The following is a 15,987-nucleotide window of genomic DNA, read 5'->3' as shown; positions in this document are numbered from 1 at the left end:
TACGTAATCTCCTCTCAATTATGTGCGCCCTCAAAAATAAACTGACTACCAACCTTAAGCTAAACACGCTTCAGAAGGGAAATCACCATCTTAAGTTTTTTTTTTTTTGTTTTTTTTTTTACTGGTAAGACTTGGGAAAGCCAAATCTGGAGAAGCCCTTGGGTTGAGGCTAAGAGCTAACCTGGCTACAATCTCTTGAGCTTGCTAACAGCACATCGTGCACAGAGGACACAATGTGAGGACAAGAAGACTATCTGGTACAACTCTGGAATAATTACAGAGTCGTTTTTGTAACAAATATAAAAACTATACTACAATATGCAGCTACTGTGAGCCATTGCCATTAAACGGATCAATAAAACAGAGCTTGATCACTGTTGTTTTTTTTTTCTTCATCACAAGCCCTCCATAAAAATGAAAATGAAGGTGTTTCACTCTGAGGCAAATAACAGGGTTGTAAATATGCTTGTAATTTTCGGGTTTGTCAAAGTGGCTCAAATCTTTATGCTTAACCAACTTTTTCTGCTTTTACCTTCAAGAATGTACTGTTCACTAGCCGCCTAATATATTTATTATATATCCACCCCTTGACGGACACAACAGATGAAGACAATCCATGTTTTTCACTAAAAATGAAAATTGGGGTGTTTCACTCTAAGAGCAAAATAACAGCGTTGTAAATATGCTTGTAATATCTGTAGCATCTGAGTATTTTCACCCCAACCGAATGTGCGGTCATATTCATGTCAAGGTGAGACCTTAAAGTCAATATTGTAACCTGCTCATAGTTTTACTAAGCCAACATTTCACCTTACTAACCTAAAAAGCCTTCCTTCCATGCTGAGTTTAGGGCTTCTGTTCGGGGGGGTACACAAGAGAAAGGATAAAAACTTGCTGTAGACAAAGAGCACTTTCAGTCGCAGACAGGAAGTGACATCAGAGATGGAGAACAAGGAACCAGCCCAGACAGGAACGAGGTGAGAGTAAGAGCAGAGTGTCTGGGGCAGAGGCGAGAGACTCGAGAAGATTTACATAAACAAAACACCACCACGACACTTTCGTATTACCCAGACATCACGGGGTATGAAGTCCATCAGAGCAAGCAGAGGTCATCAGACTCAAACCACAGCAGAGAAGAAAGTCTGACTGATGCAAAGAAAGCACTGAAATCAGTGATTGAGAGCCAAGACAGACAGACAGACAGACGGACTCCTCTGATACATCAATGTGTGCCAGATGTTCCTCAGCTTTAGCTGCCCCCTGCTGACTGATCAAGTCTGATCAGCCTCCCTGGTGCATCTAAACAACCCAGGAGTTATCCCATACTGCCAAGTTCAATACTGCAACCCCAATGACCATGTGGCTGCTTGGTTCTTCTCAAAGCATGTTCCTCTTGCTTATGGAGATACTCTGACCCAGTCATTTAGCCATCACAATCTGACCCTCGTCAAAGTGGCTCAGGTCTTAATGCTTGACCAACTTGTCCTGCTTTTAACACATCACCTTCATATTCCCACTCCTCGACAGACTCCACTGTGGATGAAGATCACCCCCCCCCCACACACACTCTTTATCTATCAGCAGTGCTAATGCTTCAGCTAATCAGTGTACGAATAAGTATGCTGTTCCTGATCCCCACCTCTACATTCTATCCCTGAGGCCTTTCAATGGCAACATGGAGTACGACAGTGTAACCTAGTGCTCAGGGGCTACATGTGGTTTTAATAAAACCGTCTTCAGAAGAATCTATCGTGCTACTAAAAGAGGAAGACGTCGCACAAAACTGTCGTTCCATCCTCTTTCCTATTGTGCACGCTTCTGTCTTGCTCGCATAATTAACTATTCAGAAAATGAATCTCAACACGGTCACTGAAAACTTGGCTGAAGTCTGAACTCTGTCTGTAATTTGTTGCGTTTAGTTTAGTTGTGGAATTCTGTATGATGAATGTAGGCCTACTGCTGACTGAGTCTCTGTTGGATTGGAGTTAGGGCTATATTAGGAGTTATACTGGAGTTGGTAGGGCTATATTCGAAGACTCTGAAGTCAAGTGATCCTTCAATCTGACCAGAAGTTAGTGTCAGTGGCTCCTTATAGCCCCAAACTTCAGCAAATGCTTACAGCGCTCGCATGATTGACCTGATTTCTACTTTTTCATTTCTTAACACCATAGCAATCCCCTTCGAATACCATAGCATACACTTAGCAACAGCCTAGCAACCACCTGGCAACAACATAGCAACCAGCTTGCAACTATTAAGCAATCACTTTGCTACACCATACATGCATTTTAACCAAAAGTTTGTGGACAGAGCTCTATTTGACAAAGGTTTCTGCATTTGATTATTTAGTTATGTTTTTGGAGTCATGCCATACACCCACAAAACAGGTCTTTTACATCAGACCAATTCTCAGAAGATTTGCACCACAGCACGCAAGGCTTCATTTTTTATGCTTTCCTGCATTCCAGAGGAGCCACACGAGATGGGACTCACTTTCAGATGCTTAAAATGCTGTCACACAAAGACACAGCACTTCAAAACCTATGCACACACACACAAAACACACACACGCTAAATTAAGAGACTCAAAACCTTAATCTTGGCAGCTGTTCAACCAGTGCTCCTTTTCATAGGAGGGTAGAAAAGGCTACTGTGTTTGAGTGACACTGCTCTCTTCCTTTCTATCATTCATTAGCCCGATAACTCACAGGGCGGGGTAAAGTGGGGGCCTGCTCCAAAAAACAAACTAAATATTGTGGAGATGTCAAAGGCAGTAAAAAAAAAAGGGGGGAAAAACAGAGAGTTGAGAGTTTGGACTGGCAGAGAAGGCCTCAGACCCCCTGTGTGCCAGTATAAAAGGGGCATTTTGGGGCACCCAGTGCATGCTGGCACAAACAACACCCCACTCTTTCTCCCGGACCCGGAGAAGCCAACACAGTGCAGAGAGAGGCAGATTACCAATCTTTCCATGAAGATGATAATAATGATGAGAGGGGGGAGGAGCGGGAGACAAAGACTGAGAGAAAGTGGGATCTGGGGTTGGGGGTGGGTGGGTGGGGTGCAGGGACTGGCTGATTTCTGGCAGACTATGGCCCACACTTCTGTGTTCAAACAAGCATCGGGAGAGGCAAAAACAGAAACACCAGAAGTAGTGCAGTGCATTTAAAACAGCATGCCCGATTGTGTGGAAAGTTCAAACCGGACACACACACACACACACACACACACACACACACACACACACACACACACACACACACACACACACACACACACACACACACACACACACTTCACAGAGTAAATGTGTGCGTTTGTGTGTCTCCCATTAATCCAGGTCCATTCAATCCACCCACAAACCCCCTCTTCCACATTGAGGTACAATAAGAAGCTTTCCGAGGGGGTGGGGTGTGTTTGGGTGGGCTGTATGAGGTACTCTGTGTATGTGTGTGTTTATTTTTTAGGTCCTGCTGTCAAACGCACACAAACCAACATTAATACCATCACTCTCCTCAGACGATTATACAAGCTGCCGTCGACCCGCTAATCCACACAAAGACACAACCTTAATACAACTCCTAACAGACACACACACACACAGACACACACACACACACACACACACACACACACACACACAGAGAGAGTTCCAAACACACCCCTCTTAATACTTCAAATCTATCAGAGATTACATTCAGATTTCTGTCCAAACATCGCTTCCTCACTGTTGTTCTGTTTCCATAGGAATCTCTTCCCAATGATCCTGATTAGGGGAGCAGAGGGTCTCATATGTTAATGGTCATTGTGAGGCTCGTCTTCGTAATACTGATGTCCCAATCCTTTGTAAAGAATGCATTCAGCTGCTTCAAGTTGAACCCATTTCACAGACACAGACGTGCAAACGCACACGCAAACACACAGCTAGTCCCTGCCAAAAAGGCATTGCCAAAAGAATAGGACTCACTGGAGCAGATAAACATGAACATGTGTGGGCTAGAGGGGTATAGAGCCCCCCAGGATTCAGCTGTGGAGCAGCGGATCTGTGTTCTCTGGAATGATGGTGCGCCACCCGCTACTTTTAGGAGGAGTTGGAGAGTCAGGGAAGAGGTGGGATGGTGATAGGCCAACATTCTGACCTCACTAATACTCTTGTGGCTTAATGCAATCAAATCTTCACATAAATGTTCCAAAATGGAGTAGACAGAGTTATTATTAAAAAAAATAAATAATAAAAAAAAATCATCCCAAAAGTACTGGACGGAGCTCCGTCATCCCAGAGAACGCAGCACTGCTCCACAGCTCAATGCTAATGTAATACCCCTTTAGTCCAAGCCTGGCATTAGGCAGCATGGGGACAATAGCTTTATACTGATCTGCTCCAGAGAGTCCTATTCTACTGGCAGCATTTGCACATCTGTGCCAGTAATGTGGAAGTAGTTGTGTAACTTGTGTAACTTGAAGTAGCTGAATGTAATTCTTAGAAGGAGCGTCCACAAATGTTTGAAAACCCCCCAGCCAAAAGTCCCCTCAGTTACCCCACTGAGACGGAACTGAGAGTGGCCACTTCTGCCATCAGCGAGCGTCTACAGCTCTGGGGCAGACAGTGAGGAACCCAGGAGGAGTTTACTCAGGCCAGGCTTCTCAGGAGCAGGCTGCTCGGGAATGAGAAAAAGGAAGCATAGCCCAGATAGTTTTTGGAGGATTAATTACAGCTCATAGAAAAGAGACACATGTGTGTTAAATGGCAATGGCAAGGTCAAAAGGAAGGTCGAAGCGCGTGTGATGTTTATGAAGCACAAAAGAAGAAGTGCATTGTGGTTTAACCTAGAAACTGAAAATTCAGCTTCACGTTTCAATGTAGAGGTCAAAGATGGGTTCAAAATGACTCATCGAGCACAATAAAAAAAAATGCCCCAGCCCTAACAATTACTTGGGCTGCAGAAAATGGCCAATACTACTGAGATTGAGGTATATTAGTGTGGAAAAGTTTAGGCACCACCGGTCAAAAATGTCTGTTTCTGTGTTTATTTTTCTCTGAAAAGCATAGTTAAAGATCCGCTTATTTTCAATACATTTATTTTATTATTGACCATTTTAGAATGAAAAAATGAAATGAGCACCATGCAAAAGTTTGGACACCACCAAGATATTTGAGCTCTCAACTTTTAGTGTTGTCCCAGTCCATAATTAGCTTGTTTGGACTATGGCGTGCTCATGAAAATCATTAAGAGGTCAGGTGATTAAAAAGTCAAAGCTTTATCAATATGCTGACCCCTTAAGCTTTGGCTCAACAATCAGCAAGTCATGGGCTCCTCTAAGCAGCTACCTAGCACTTAAAATAATTGACATCCACAAGGCAGGAGAAGGCTGTAAGAAGATAGCAAGGCGAATTGAGAATCGAAACAGTGTTGTAGCCAAACATAATATCATAATACATTGATATACCAATATTTTCTTACACCTCTAGTCTCTCAGAGACACACAGAGCAGATCCGCAAGTAAACAGACTGCCAATGAAACCAAACAGAAGTGAAAAATAAAGAGTCTTCCCAAAAACAAACACAGACGAAATTGCTGGTACTTAAAAACACAAAAGCAACAAACACTCTGTGTCTGTCTGACAGGCTGACACACACACACACACACACACACACACACACACACACACACACACACACACACACACACACACACACACACACACACACACACACAATGCAACACTGCAGGCAGCAGTCAGTGGGAGGTTAAAGGAAGCGCAGGGTGACAAAGCAGATCCACCGGCTGCTTCCTGTGCCCTTCAACACTCACTGAGCCACAGGGCCTTGAAGTCAGAGCACGGACAATGGGCGTGCATGAAAACTAGGGGTGGGAGAGAGGGCAAAAATAACACCGCAACACTTTGCATCACCATAAAGCCACACTATATTAAACAGATTTACTGTATTTAATTACATTTATTTATTACTGTTTGTAAAAAATATTCATGAAGAATTATTGTTAAATATTAAATATATTTATTGTATTTAATCAAACAAGACATTACTAGAGGTGTAGCCACACTTAAGCTCATGTCACGTCTTTGAGTCACGGGCACCTTTTGTGTTGCGTTGGTCATCTTTGCTGGCTCTGTTGTGTACTGATACTCACTGTGCTGGGCTGAGGGATGGACCCTCAGTGTGTATCCACTTATTGGTGTCAAAAGTCTTTAGTCTGCTTCCCCCCCCTGAGGCAGAGTTAGTTTCATGCTTTACTTTTACACACATGCAGAGGTTCGACAGCTGTGCTCGAGCTTGAAGTGTTTGTACAACTTTGGTGCTCAAATAATGCACTTGCATAGTCTCATTCTTGCACAGAGGTTTACCCAAAAGTCCCAAAAACTTTCCCTGTTAATGGAATAAAGTCAAGGTAAAACGTATATTACTTCCAGTCATTTTGGAGCATTTCTATTGGTTCATGAAACTTTGACATACTGTGTCAAAGAAAGTGAGGAACAGCAAAAATTTTGATAGATAAACGTTCAAAAAAGTAACTTTACAGGAGAAGGAAAAGACCCTAACTTTTAATGAAAGTCAATGATAAAAGTTTTTATTCCAAGTAATTTTGGAGCATTTCTATTGGCCCATTCATCATGTTGTTTTCCCAGATTTACATTATGTCTAAAAGTGAAAAACAGAAAAAAAAAATTATATTGCATTCATAACCAAATAGTACCCCAGTATTCTGTCCAGCCCTAACCTAGCACACAAAAGTGTGTGAGTGTGTGTGTGTGTGTGTGTGTGTGTGTGTGTGTGTGTGTGTGTGTGTGTGTGTGTGTGTGTGAGAGAGAGAGACAGCAAGAAAAAGTGTGAACGTGTGTGTGCGCGACAAAGCTTCCACCCTGTTGTGTAAACTTTCCCACAATAGTTTGTCTTCATAAAACGCATTGATTAGGGTGGCAGAGTGGATTGTTCCAGCACGGTGGGCTCGGCAGATGATTCTGGAACGTTCTCCACTGCCCTGCTGTCCCCCCCATTGTCCTGGCCACCTCCGTTCAGCAGGACAAGGGGTGGAAAGTTCCCTCAACAAAAGAACTTGCCCGCTCTAGAAGAGCCATTCACACACACACTCCCACTGCATTGTAATGAACGGCAGCACAACCCACCAATATGAGTGAGTGAGTAAGGGGAGGGGGGGGGGGGGTCATGTTAAAGACGAGGCTTCATCTTTCCATCGTTCATCTTTCCCTCGTCTCTCTAATAGTGCATCTCTCTCTCTCATTGGGCGGTTGACATTATCATCTTAGCGTGACCAAAGTGCTGCACTGCATTCCAGCAAACCCTCTAAGAAACAGAGCTGAACGAGGAGAATATTCGGACCAATGCAGGCTTTAAGCTCTGCAGGTTTATTGCATGAGGACACACTCGAATAGCAGGATCTGCCGCAGCACACACAGCAGTTCTATACGACTGTAAAACACAACAAGACTAAGAGCCAGACTTAACTGCATTACACTGCCTCCACCGTAAAGGTGCTTCAAACTGTTGTTTGAGTGAAGCCATAGAAGAACCACTTCTGGGTCCATAAAGAACCACGTTTCCAATAGAGGTGTGTGAGAACCATTTACAGGCCCGAAGAACTTGGACTTGATGTAAAGGTTCCTCACACTCACATACTTCTATTACAAACATGGTTCTTTATGGAAACTAAAGTGGTTCCTCTATGGCACCACTTGAAGAACCTTTGTTTTTAAGAGTGTGATGAAATCAAGCCACACACACCTCCTGAAGACGTCAGCTAAACCAACAGCACAGACTACACTCCAGCTGAGATACAACACTGATTAGATCAATCTCACACACACACACACACACACACACAGTCTGGGAGGAAGTGCTGAGAGAGCGAGAGAGAGGTGGGATTAAAAGTAAGCTTGTGACATATGTTTTAAGACTGTGTGTTTGTGTGTGTGTGTGTGTGAGTGAGTGAGAGTGTGTGAGAGAGAGACAGGGGATTGCAGAACGCTGGACTTACCTTGTGTGGATGCATCCAATTCCAGCTACAGGAGAACCATTCTAATCAATATTGCCTCTCATCATCATCAACATCCACACACACACACACACACACACACACAGAGGAGGGGTGGAGAGAGGGCAAGAGACCTTGGAAACGAATAAAAGAGATACACTGACACTACTCTAGGAGCTACCTAGCTCACACACCTACACACACACCATTTCAGGTGAATTCATCCCAGCTGCTCCTCATTCTCAGTGTGAGAGGTCTGTGCCCACTCCACTCCGCAGTTCTACTGTGCTGACCCAGAGGAGGTGGGATTTACACAGATATCAAATGCCTCTGCACCCTGATGTGTGACGGCTGACGAGTGCACACGTGTGCCCGAGGGTGTGGAGGTACTGAAACACACACTCTCACAACGACTGACGTTACTGTAATAAAACAAGAAAAGCCTTAAATAGTCAGTGTGTGTGTGTGTGAGGTTAGGGAAGAGAGAGATGGGAAGAGAGCATAAGAGAAAGGAGAGAGTGAGAGAGAGTGTGTGAGAGAAAGATAGATCGAGGAGAAAATATTAGATTAGGCTGAAGAGCACTTTCCTCTGGACCAGATCTGCAGAGCTCTATTGAGTTACTGGTGGACTGGATCACTGTATGTGTGTGTGTGTGTGTGTGTGTGTGTGTGTGTGTGTGTGTGTGTGTGTGTGTGTGTGTGTGGCAGGAATGAAAGGAATGCTCAGGAGAAAAAGCAGGGGCCTCCTTTATGGTCTGCAGAGAGATACAGAACTGTGAATGGCTCAGAAGGAAGAACGGTGTGTGTGTGTGTGTGTGTGTGTGTGTGTGTGTGTGTGTGTGTGAGTGTGTGTGAGTGTGTGTGTGAGAGAGAGAGAGAGAGAGAGAGAGAGAGAGAGACACCCAGTTTAACCTGCATTTCAGATTCATAAAAAAAGACAGCAGCTGAGGAACAGCAGCGAGAGGTGCCAGTAATGAACGCAACACTTCAAACTGCTCATTTCCTAAAACCGTTGACGTTAGTGTCTTCTACTGAAAGCTGTGAAGATCCTGTAAGAGGGTGAGAAACGAGTGTAGAGGAGAAAAGGTGGACTAACACGGGCTGTACAAGGAAAGGTGGGCTGTTTTTAGAACCCTTTAAAGAGGCACTGTTGTCTCTACATTAGAATGAAAATCCACCATAACAGGACTGTAATTTGGGCTAATTCCAAAACCCCAAGACAACGCTCTCAAAATGTACTTTTCTGAAACAGGAGGCACATCACCTCTGCTAATTATGGGAATATGGGCTGCTCTGTGAATCTGGCCTCGTGATCGTGGCCTTTCCAGTTGTCAGTGTCTGCAGAAGGGGACCTCAAAAATTGCACGTGATTAAGCCAAAGCCAGGGAAGCGAGTGGGTATCTGTGCTAAGCTAAAAGCTCACCTGTCCAGATCTTTTCAGCTAGCTGAATGGGAGGACACCAGAAGGACAGCAACAGTATCAGATAAGACAGTGGACAGAACTTAATACAATGCGATAACTCAATGCCATGAAAATGTCTGTAGTACATTTTTAAATGTGTCCAAAAAAAATCAAGAGAATGAAACCAGACCTTTCAAACAATAAACACAAGGAACTGGCCACTCTCTCAACACACACACACACACACACACACACACACACACACACACACACACACACACACACACACACACACACACACACACACACACACACACACACAAATAAACACACTTGCTGGACACAAAGTCCATGTTTTCACACAGCTTCTAAAACCAACTCATCAACTCATTCTGAAACTGCTGTCACGTGCTATTCAGGTGCAGTCATCAGCAGGGGGCCCAGTTACTTAATCCCCTGCTCATCCGTTTAGAGGTGGAGTGGGAGATACTCCAGTATTTCTTTCACACAGTGTGTACGCTGCAATAAGTAACATGGCCAAAAATATGCAGACACCTGAATAACACATCAACATGTGCTGAAGTTCCATTAACGCTTGGAACATGGCCACGGGGATTCGCTTCCATTCAGCCACCGGGGCAACTCCACCGGGGCAACTCCACCGGGGCAACTCCACCGGGGCAACTCCACCGGGGCAACTCCACCGGGGCAGAAATGAATGAACAGACTTGCTGGACAGGCGGAATCACAGGACAATGCCATGTTAAAAAGTGGTGGGTGTAAATTTTATGCACCTGTTGGTAGTGGATGTGGTTAAAATAGCCAAAGCCAATAATTAGAGTAAGCGGGATGCCAGTTGGATGTACTGCCACCAGATTCGAAGCACAAAAGTCCCCAGAATGTGTGCTGTGGCATTACGATTTCCCTTCCACTGGAACTAAACGGCTCAGCCCAAACCATGAAACTCAGCCCCAGACAGTCACTACGCATCAACAAGCTAGGCAGAATGCACTGGTATCCAGACTGGTGGTGTTCTGCTGGAACCCACCAGATTCATCCATCAGATGGTGAAGCGTGATTCATCTCTCTAGAGAATGTGTTTCCACCGTTCTAATGGCAGCACGCTCCACTCCACCCAAAGACTGGCAGTGTGCATCGAGGTCTTAGGCTTGTGTGCGGCTGCTTAGCTCCTGCAGTCACCATGGAAACCCAATACATGAAGGCTTCATGACCAAGCTGATGCTTCCACTTCACAAGATTAGCACTTGGGTAACTCCTCACCGAGGGCAGAATCTGACAAGCACACTTGTAGGACAGGTGAAGGACAGGTGGCATGAAGATCTCTTCCTACTGAAGGACTCATCTTACTGCCAGTGCTTGTCTATGGAGGGCAGCAGGCTTGAGGTTATGGAGCCATTATCATCTAAGTAATTATATGTGGGGTGCCAACAAACTTTTGACCATGTACTATTGTGGGAAAGTGCTAAAGGGCAGAGTGAGTAAAGTGAGTCAAAAAAGAAAACATTGGAGATCTTAAGATCAAATTTGGCCTGATGAAAGTTTCTTAAACAACAAGGAGTCACTTGTGTGTCAGTGGTCAAAGTAATCGCATGCTTTAGCATTAGCAGCCCATGCTGACTGACAAAGCCTGACAGTGACAAATCCCTCGAAGCACAACACACTGTTCTGTCCTTTGTGCTTTGTGTCTGTGAGAGAGAGAGAGAGAGAGAGAGAGAGAGAGAGAGAGAGAGAGAGAGAGAGAGAGAGAGAAAGAGTGGGGAATTGCTAACACATAATGCTGCTGAGGCACTGAGTTGAGCCTTCGATCCTTCCTCCTTGTGTAACAGCATGATCTCCACAGTGGATCTCTTCTGCTGACAGGAACGTGCTGGAGATATCAGACTGGAGGAAGGAGCGGTTCCTGTCCTTTTCACTCATCAGCTTCTGGTAATGGCATAAATCCGTGCATCCCAGTGTCCCCTTCAGTCACAGGCACTGTGTGGGGGTGGATGGGGCAAAAGCCTGATTTGACCTACTTTCTAGACTCCCACAATCCCCTTTGTTCCCCCCTGAAACTCTGCACACACAGAGAGAGAGACAGAGAAAGAAAGAAAGAAATAAAGAAAGAAGGAGAGAGAGAGAGAGAAAAGACAGGAGATTCCGATTTGTTCCCCCTGAAACAGTCAGCAGAGAGAAAGAGAGAGAGAGACCTAAGCTTCATTCAGAACAAAGGACAAACTCAGTTCAACAAGAGCTATTTGTTGCTCGTTGCCATGAAACCCACATCTTACCACCTTCATCTCCTAAAAAACATTCACTGCACAGTCGCTCGTGTTTCCATTTGACACTTGAATTCATATTCATCATCAGACTGATCTGATCATACACCAGGCCAATTTCTCCCCTGCAGTATAAAAAAAATAATCAAATACAACAACATTGCATCCGTGCTAACCTGCTGCCACCGCAGGTTTCCCCACCAAGAACAACAGGTGCTCCATTCTGTTCGGTTGAGAGTGTGTGGGTGTGTGTTTGAGGGAGAGAGGGAGCGAGAACATCAGCAAGTCTAAAAAAGCCTTCCGCATAAGAGCGACATATCAGGAGACGAGAGCTGAACTGCTTCTCGGGGAGAGAAAACACAGTCGCCTGAGGAAAAGCACAGACGGAGATAAAGGGAGAGAGAAAGAGAATGACACACAGATCTGGCAGCAATGGCTGAAGTTGGATGTTCATCCAGTCGGCTTGTGGCGATTTCCTTACCTGCATGTGTTCTGTGGAGCTGCTGCTCAGCTCGTCTCCCGATTCAGAGTCGTTCCGCAATTTCTCCGAGCCTTCTCCCGGTGAGGAACCGTCAGTATCCAACGGCAACCCTCCCGGGGGTTTCCCCCGGCAACCTGGCTCCTTGGGTGGCGACTCCGGCCTGATGCGCGGAAGCAGCGAGTTGCCATGGTGATGGTTATGATGGTTGTTGTTGTTAAGGAGAGTCAGCTCGGCAAGCACGTCCTTCATGCCGGCGTTCTGATTGGTGTCCCGCAGCAGTAAGGGTGGGGTCTGCTGCCCCGGTAAAGGGGAAGGCGTGGTTGACGGGGGTGGCCGTCCGAAGCTGATCATTTCTGGCGGAGCTCTGTGCTGCTGAGGGTTCTCGTTGCCTGAAGGGCACTGGGTGATGTGGAGGATGCTGGGGGGCTTGGCGCGAGGTTTTGGGGGCGGCATAAGTGCTCTCCTCACCTCGCGCACATACTGGGCGGGCACGTAGAAGGCTTTGGTGCCCTCCTCCCGACGCACCTGCCACCAGTCCTCATTGGTTTTCCTGACCAGAACATAGCATTCCCCCTGGTGTATGGAGATGAGTCTGTCTTTGGCCTTATACTCGTAGTCATACTCCACCTCCACGTAGACCTGCCCTGGGGCAAGGGCCAGATCACAGCGACCCTCCTTCTCAGACATGACTTGCTTTGTGTGTGTGCGCGTGTGTTTCTGTTATGATTCAGAGCACACAGGCTGGAAGGATCCTCATCACTCACGGCTATATGTCCGCACGACTCTGCAGGAGGAAAGGGATAAGGAGGATTCTGGTTAGCAAGGACACTGAAACACAGCACTGTGTCGTTTATACTTGTACACAAACACTGTTAATCAATGTCACAGTCAAAGTGGACAATTTTCCAGTTCATACTCGATTAGTAATAGACTGCATGAGTTATAGGAGGACACCACATGTATGAGGTAACCCATGTACAGGAATAAGTGTAGTGCTCTAAATCTCGTTTTTTTAATGACATAATAATAATAATTATAATAATAATAATAATAATAATAATAATCTAACTTTAAAATTGTCCTTGACGTCTTCTCACCCTTCAATCTTTCCTGGGATTGGCATCAGGGCTGTCAAATGTCAAATACTCAAATAATATGTATAGACAAATAAAGAAATAAATGTTATATAATGAAGTATTATATTGTCTTGCTTACAGCATCATAATATATGCAATACACTGAATCATAAGCCCTGTATTGTGTCATGTATCGTATAAAGAAGTTCTTGCCAATACACAGCTCTAAATAGAACTGCCATAAATGTCATTTCTAAGGCAATGGTATGTGTCCTAAATCTGTACATGATTGCTGAAGCTGGTAGCTGAAGGTAGCTGAAGCCGCAGCACCTCCAACACAAGAAAGCCAATCAGTTACATCAACACTTCAAATCCAAAATCCAGGACCAGACGCCACCGTTGCAACAAGTCAGGAGAAGGTTACCTGCCTGACTGCACTGTGCCAACTGTTAAGTTTGGTGGAGGAGGGATAATGCAATGGGCTTGTTTTTCAGGGGTGGCCTATAGGCCAATGCTTCAGCACACCAAGACGTTTTGGACAACTGTATGCCTCCAGCTTTGTGGAACCAGTTTGGGTTCCCATTTCTGTTTAAGCATGACTGTGCCCCAGTGCACATGGCACATGGTTGTGCGAGTTTGGTGTGGAAGAGCCTGACTGGCCTGCACAGAGCCCTAAACCCCATCGAGCAGCTTTGTAATGACCTAAAACGAAGACTGCGAGCCAGACCCTCTCGTCCAACATCAGTGCCTGACCTCACAAATGCTCTTCTGGATGAACAGAGAAAACCTGCCACAGACAAGCTCCAAACTCTTGTAGAAAGCTTTCCCAGATGAGAGGAAGCTGTAACTGCAAAAATGGCTCATGGTAGGTCTCCCCAAAATGTGCCCATCTGTCATTTTGTGATGCAATGTTTTTGCAAACGACTTGTTTATTTGCCAAAATAATAAGCAGACATCTATTATAACTAGTAACTATCTGAAATGATGTCTAATGAGTGATGGCTCTAATCTACTTTAGAGTCCTGATACCCCCTGAAGGAAGGAGGAAGTGTTCCTTGTATCCTTCAGCACTGAGGGCTTCAGCTGAGTAACACAATCATGCATGAAGACACCATGGCAACAAGCCTATCAGTAACTCTGTGATCAAATTACAATGACAGGAGCTCACACACACACACACACACACACACACACACACACACACACACACACACACACACACACACACACACACACACACACACACACACACACACACACACACACACTTTAGCTGTGCCTCCTCTCCCACACATGCTACTCTGTGGAATAATCTCTGTATGTAAGCACAATACTAACAGTAAGTTCATTGGCCCATTCACACTAGACCACAAATATGTTCATCACAACAACTGTTGTAAGCTTTTATTAGTTTTAAAAAAAATCCCTTAACAATCTAATGAGAACTTGTACCACACTTAAAGGGCCCATATCCTACTTGATGACCTTGTGTAGTTTTTATTTCCTGAGGTGCTTTTAAAACATTTGTGTTGGCTTACGTTCCAAAAACAATCAGAACTCACTTTTACATGACTATTTCCAAACCTCTCCGTATGCCTTCTTGACCTTGTTTACACCTGCGCACTTCATTTAGCACTCAGTAGTCAAATAGGTCTCTAAAATCGGATTCCTGCGTAGGACGCAATACACAAACTTACTACTGGGGGGAGTTTCAGTTGTTCTACGAGTGGTTTGGGTTGTCAAATGCATCTTGAAGAATCGGATGCGATTTCACTGCTATACGTCTTGGGTGTATTTTTATATGTATTGGCCTTATCCAGATATAATCCCGATTAGAGCTGAATGATAAAGAGTTATATTTTGCTGTTTGGCGACATGTGGTCCAGAAATGAATGATCCAACATGTTCTGATAACAATGCATCTGTATATCTAAGACTGGAGTAAAATAAGTCATATTGGGCAGAGACATGCATATATATCATGGAAAATGAGAAACAAGGGATATTATGCTAAACTGAATATGAGCATCTCAAGGATTAGTTAAAATACCTATGCGGTGTATAGATGACCTCATACCTTTCATAAGTAACTTAAAAAATTGTTTTGACCATAGAAGAATGGGTCTCCCCCCTTTCAATAAATATCAGGCTGTAAAAAAAAACAAAAAAAAACAAAAGAAACCCCAAAACAAATATATATTTATATAATAGATCATAAGACTTGACTCTCAATAGATCAGATATCAGCTATTTTAAGCCTGATCCAGTTTCAATCCTTTGTACTATATTTACCACTGTGCTCTAGCAGAGCGCCCTCTAAAGGCCCTCTAGGCTACATTAATAGAAGCTAAACCCTTAAAAGAGTTGAGTCTCAAGTGTCAAGTTTCATGGTTCCAGTGCCTTGACTGCCTTTGAGCCACTTTTTCTCCAGATGTTTGCATGCTTTCTGCTGAAAAGGTACACCCCTGCTCTGAACTGGTATCAGTACATGCATTCATAGTGAAACGTCACAGTACAGGGGTCACAGTCACATGGAGAATAGAGTACGCACTGTCAGGAGTAAATACTGTAATTTTGTCCAAAATGTGTGTAAGCAGCTGGATTTGCAGGGTGCTGCAGGAACTGTAGTGGATTAGGAGTATTGCTATGGTCCAAACCACTGTGCGAGCCATACAAAATGTAAAAATACATTATTTTTATTTAATAACAATATAATTTATACTAAATGTCGTCAAGGAC

The 15,987-nt window shown here is 44.4% G+C and overlaps 1 protein-coding gene across 5 annotated transcripts in view; it reads right to left on the bottom strand.

Moving 5' to 3' along the window:
- The window catches only part of arhgap12b (Rho GTPase activating protein 12b), a 65,422-nt gene that overhangs the window by 39,472 nt on the left and 9,963 nt on the right, over positions 1-15,987 (bottom strand). For all 5 annotated transcript variants that reach the window (XM_072666844.1, XM_072666843.1, XM_072666845.1 and 2 more), the window contains exon 2: positions 12,173-12,956. In XM_072666844.1, coding sequence (XP_072522945.1) covers positions 12,173-12,859 — 687 coding nt within the window. In that variant the 5' untranslated portion in view covers positions 12,860-12,956. The remainder of the gene's footprint in view (positions 1-12,172; positions 12,957-15,987) is intronic.

Source organism: Salminus brasiliensis, chromosome 22, assembly GCF_030463535.1.
Source record: "Salminus brasiliensis chromosome 22, fSalBra1.hap2, whole genome shotgun sequence".
Classification (NCBI taxonomy): Eukaryota; Metazoa; Chordata; class Actinopteri; order Characiformes; family Bryconidae; genus Salminus; species Salminus brasiliensis.
This window is presented reverse-complemented; position numbering and strand designations above follow the sequence as displayed.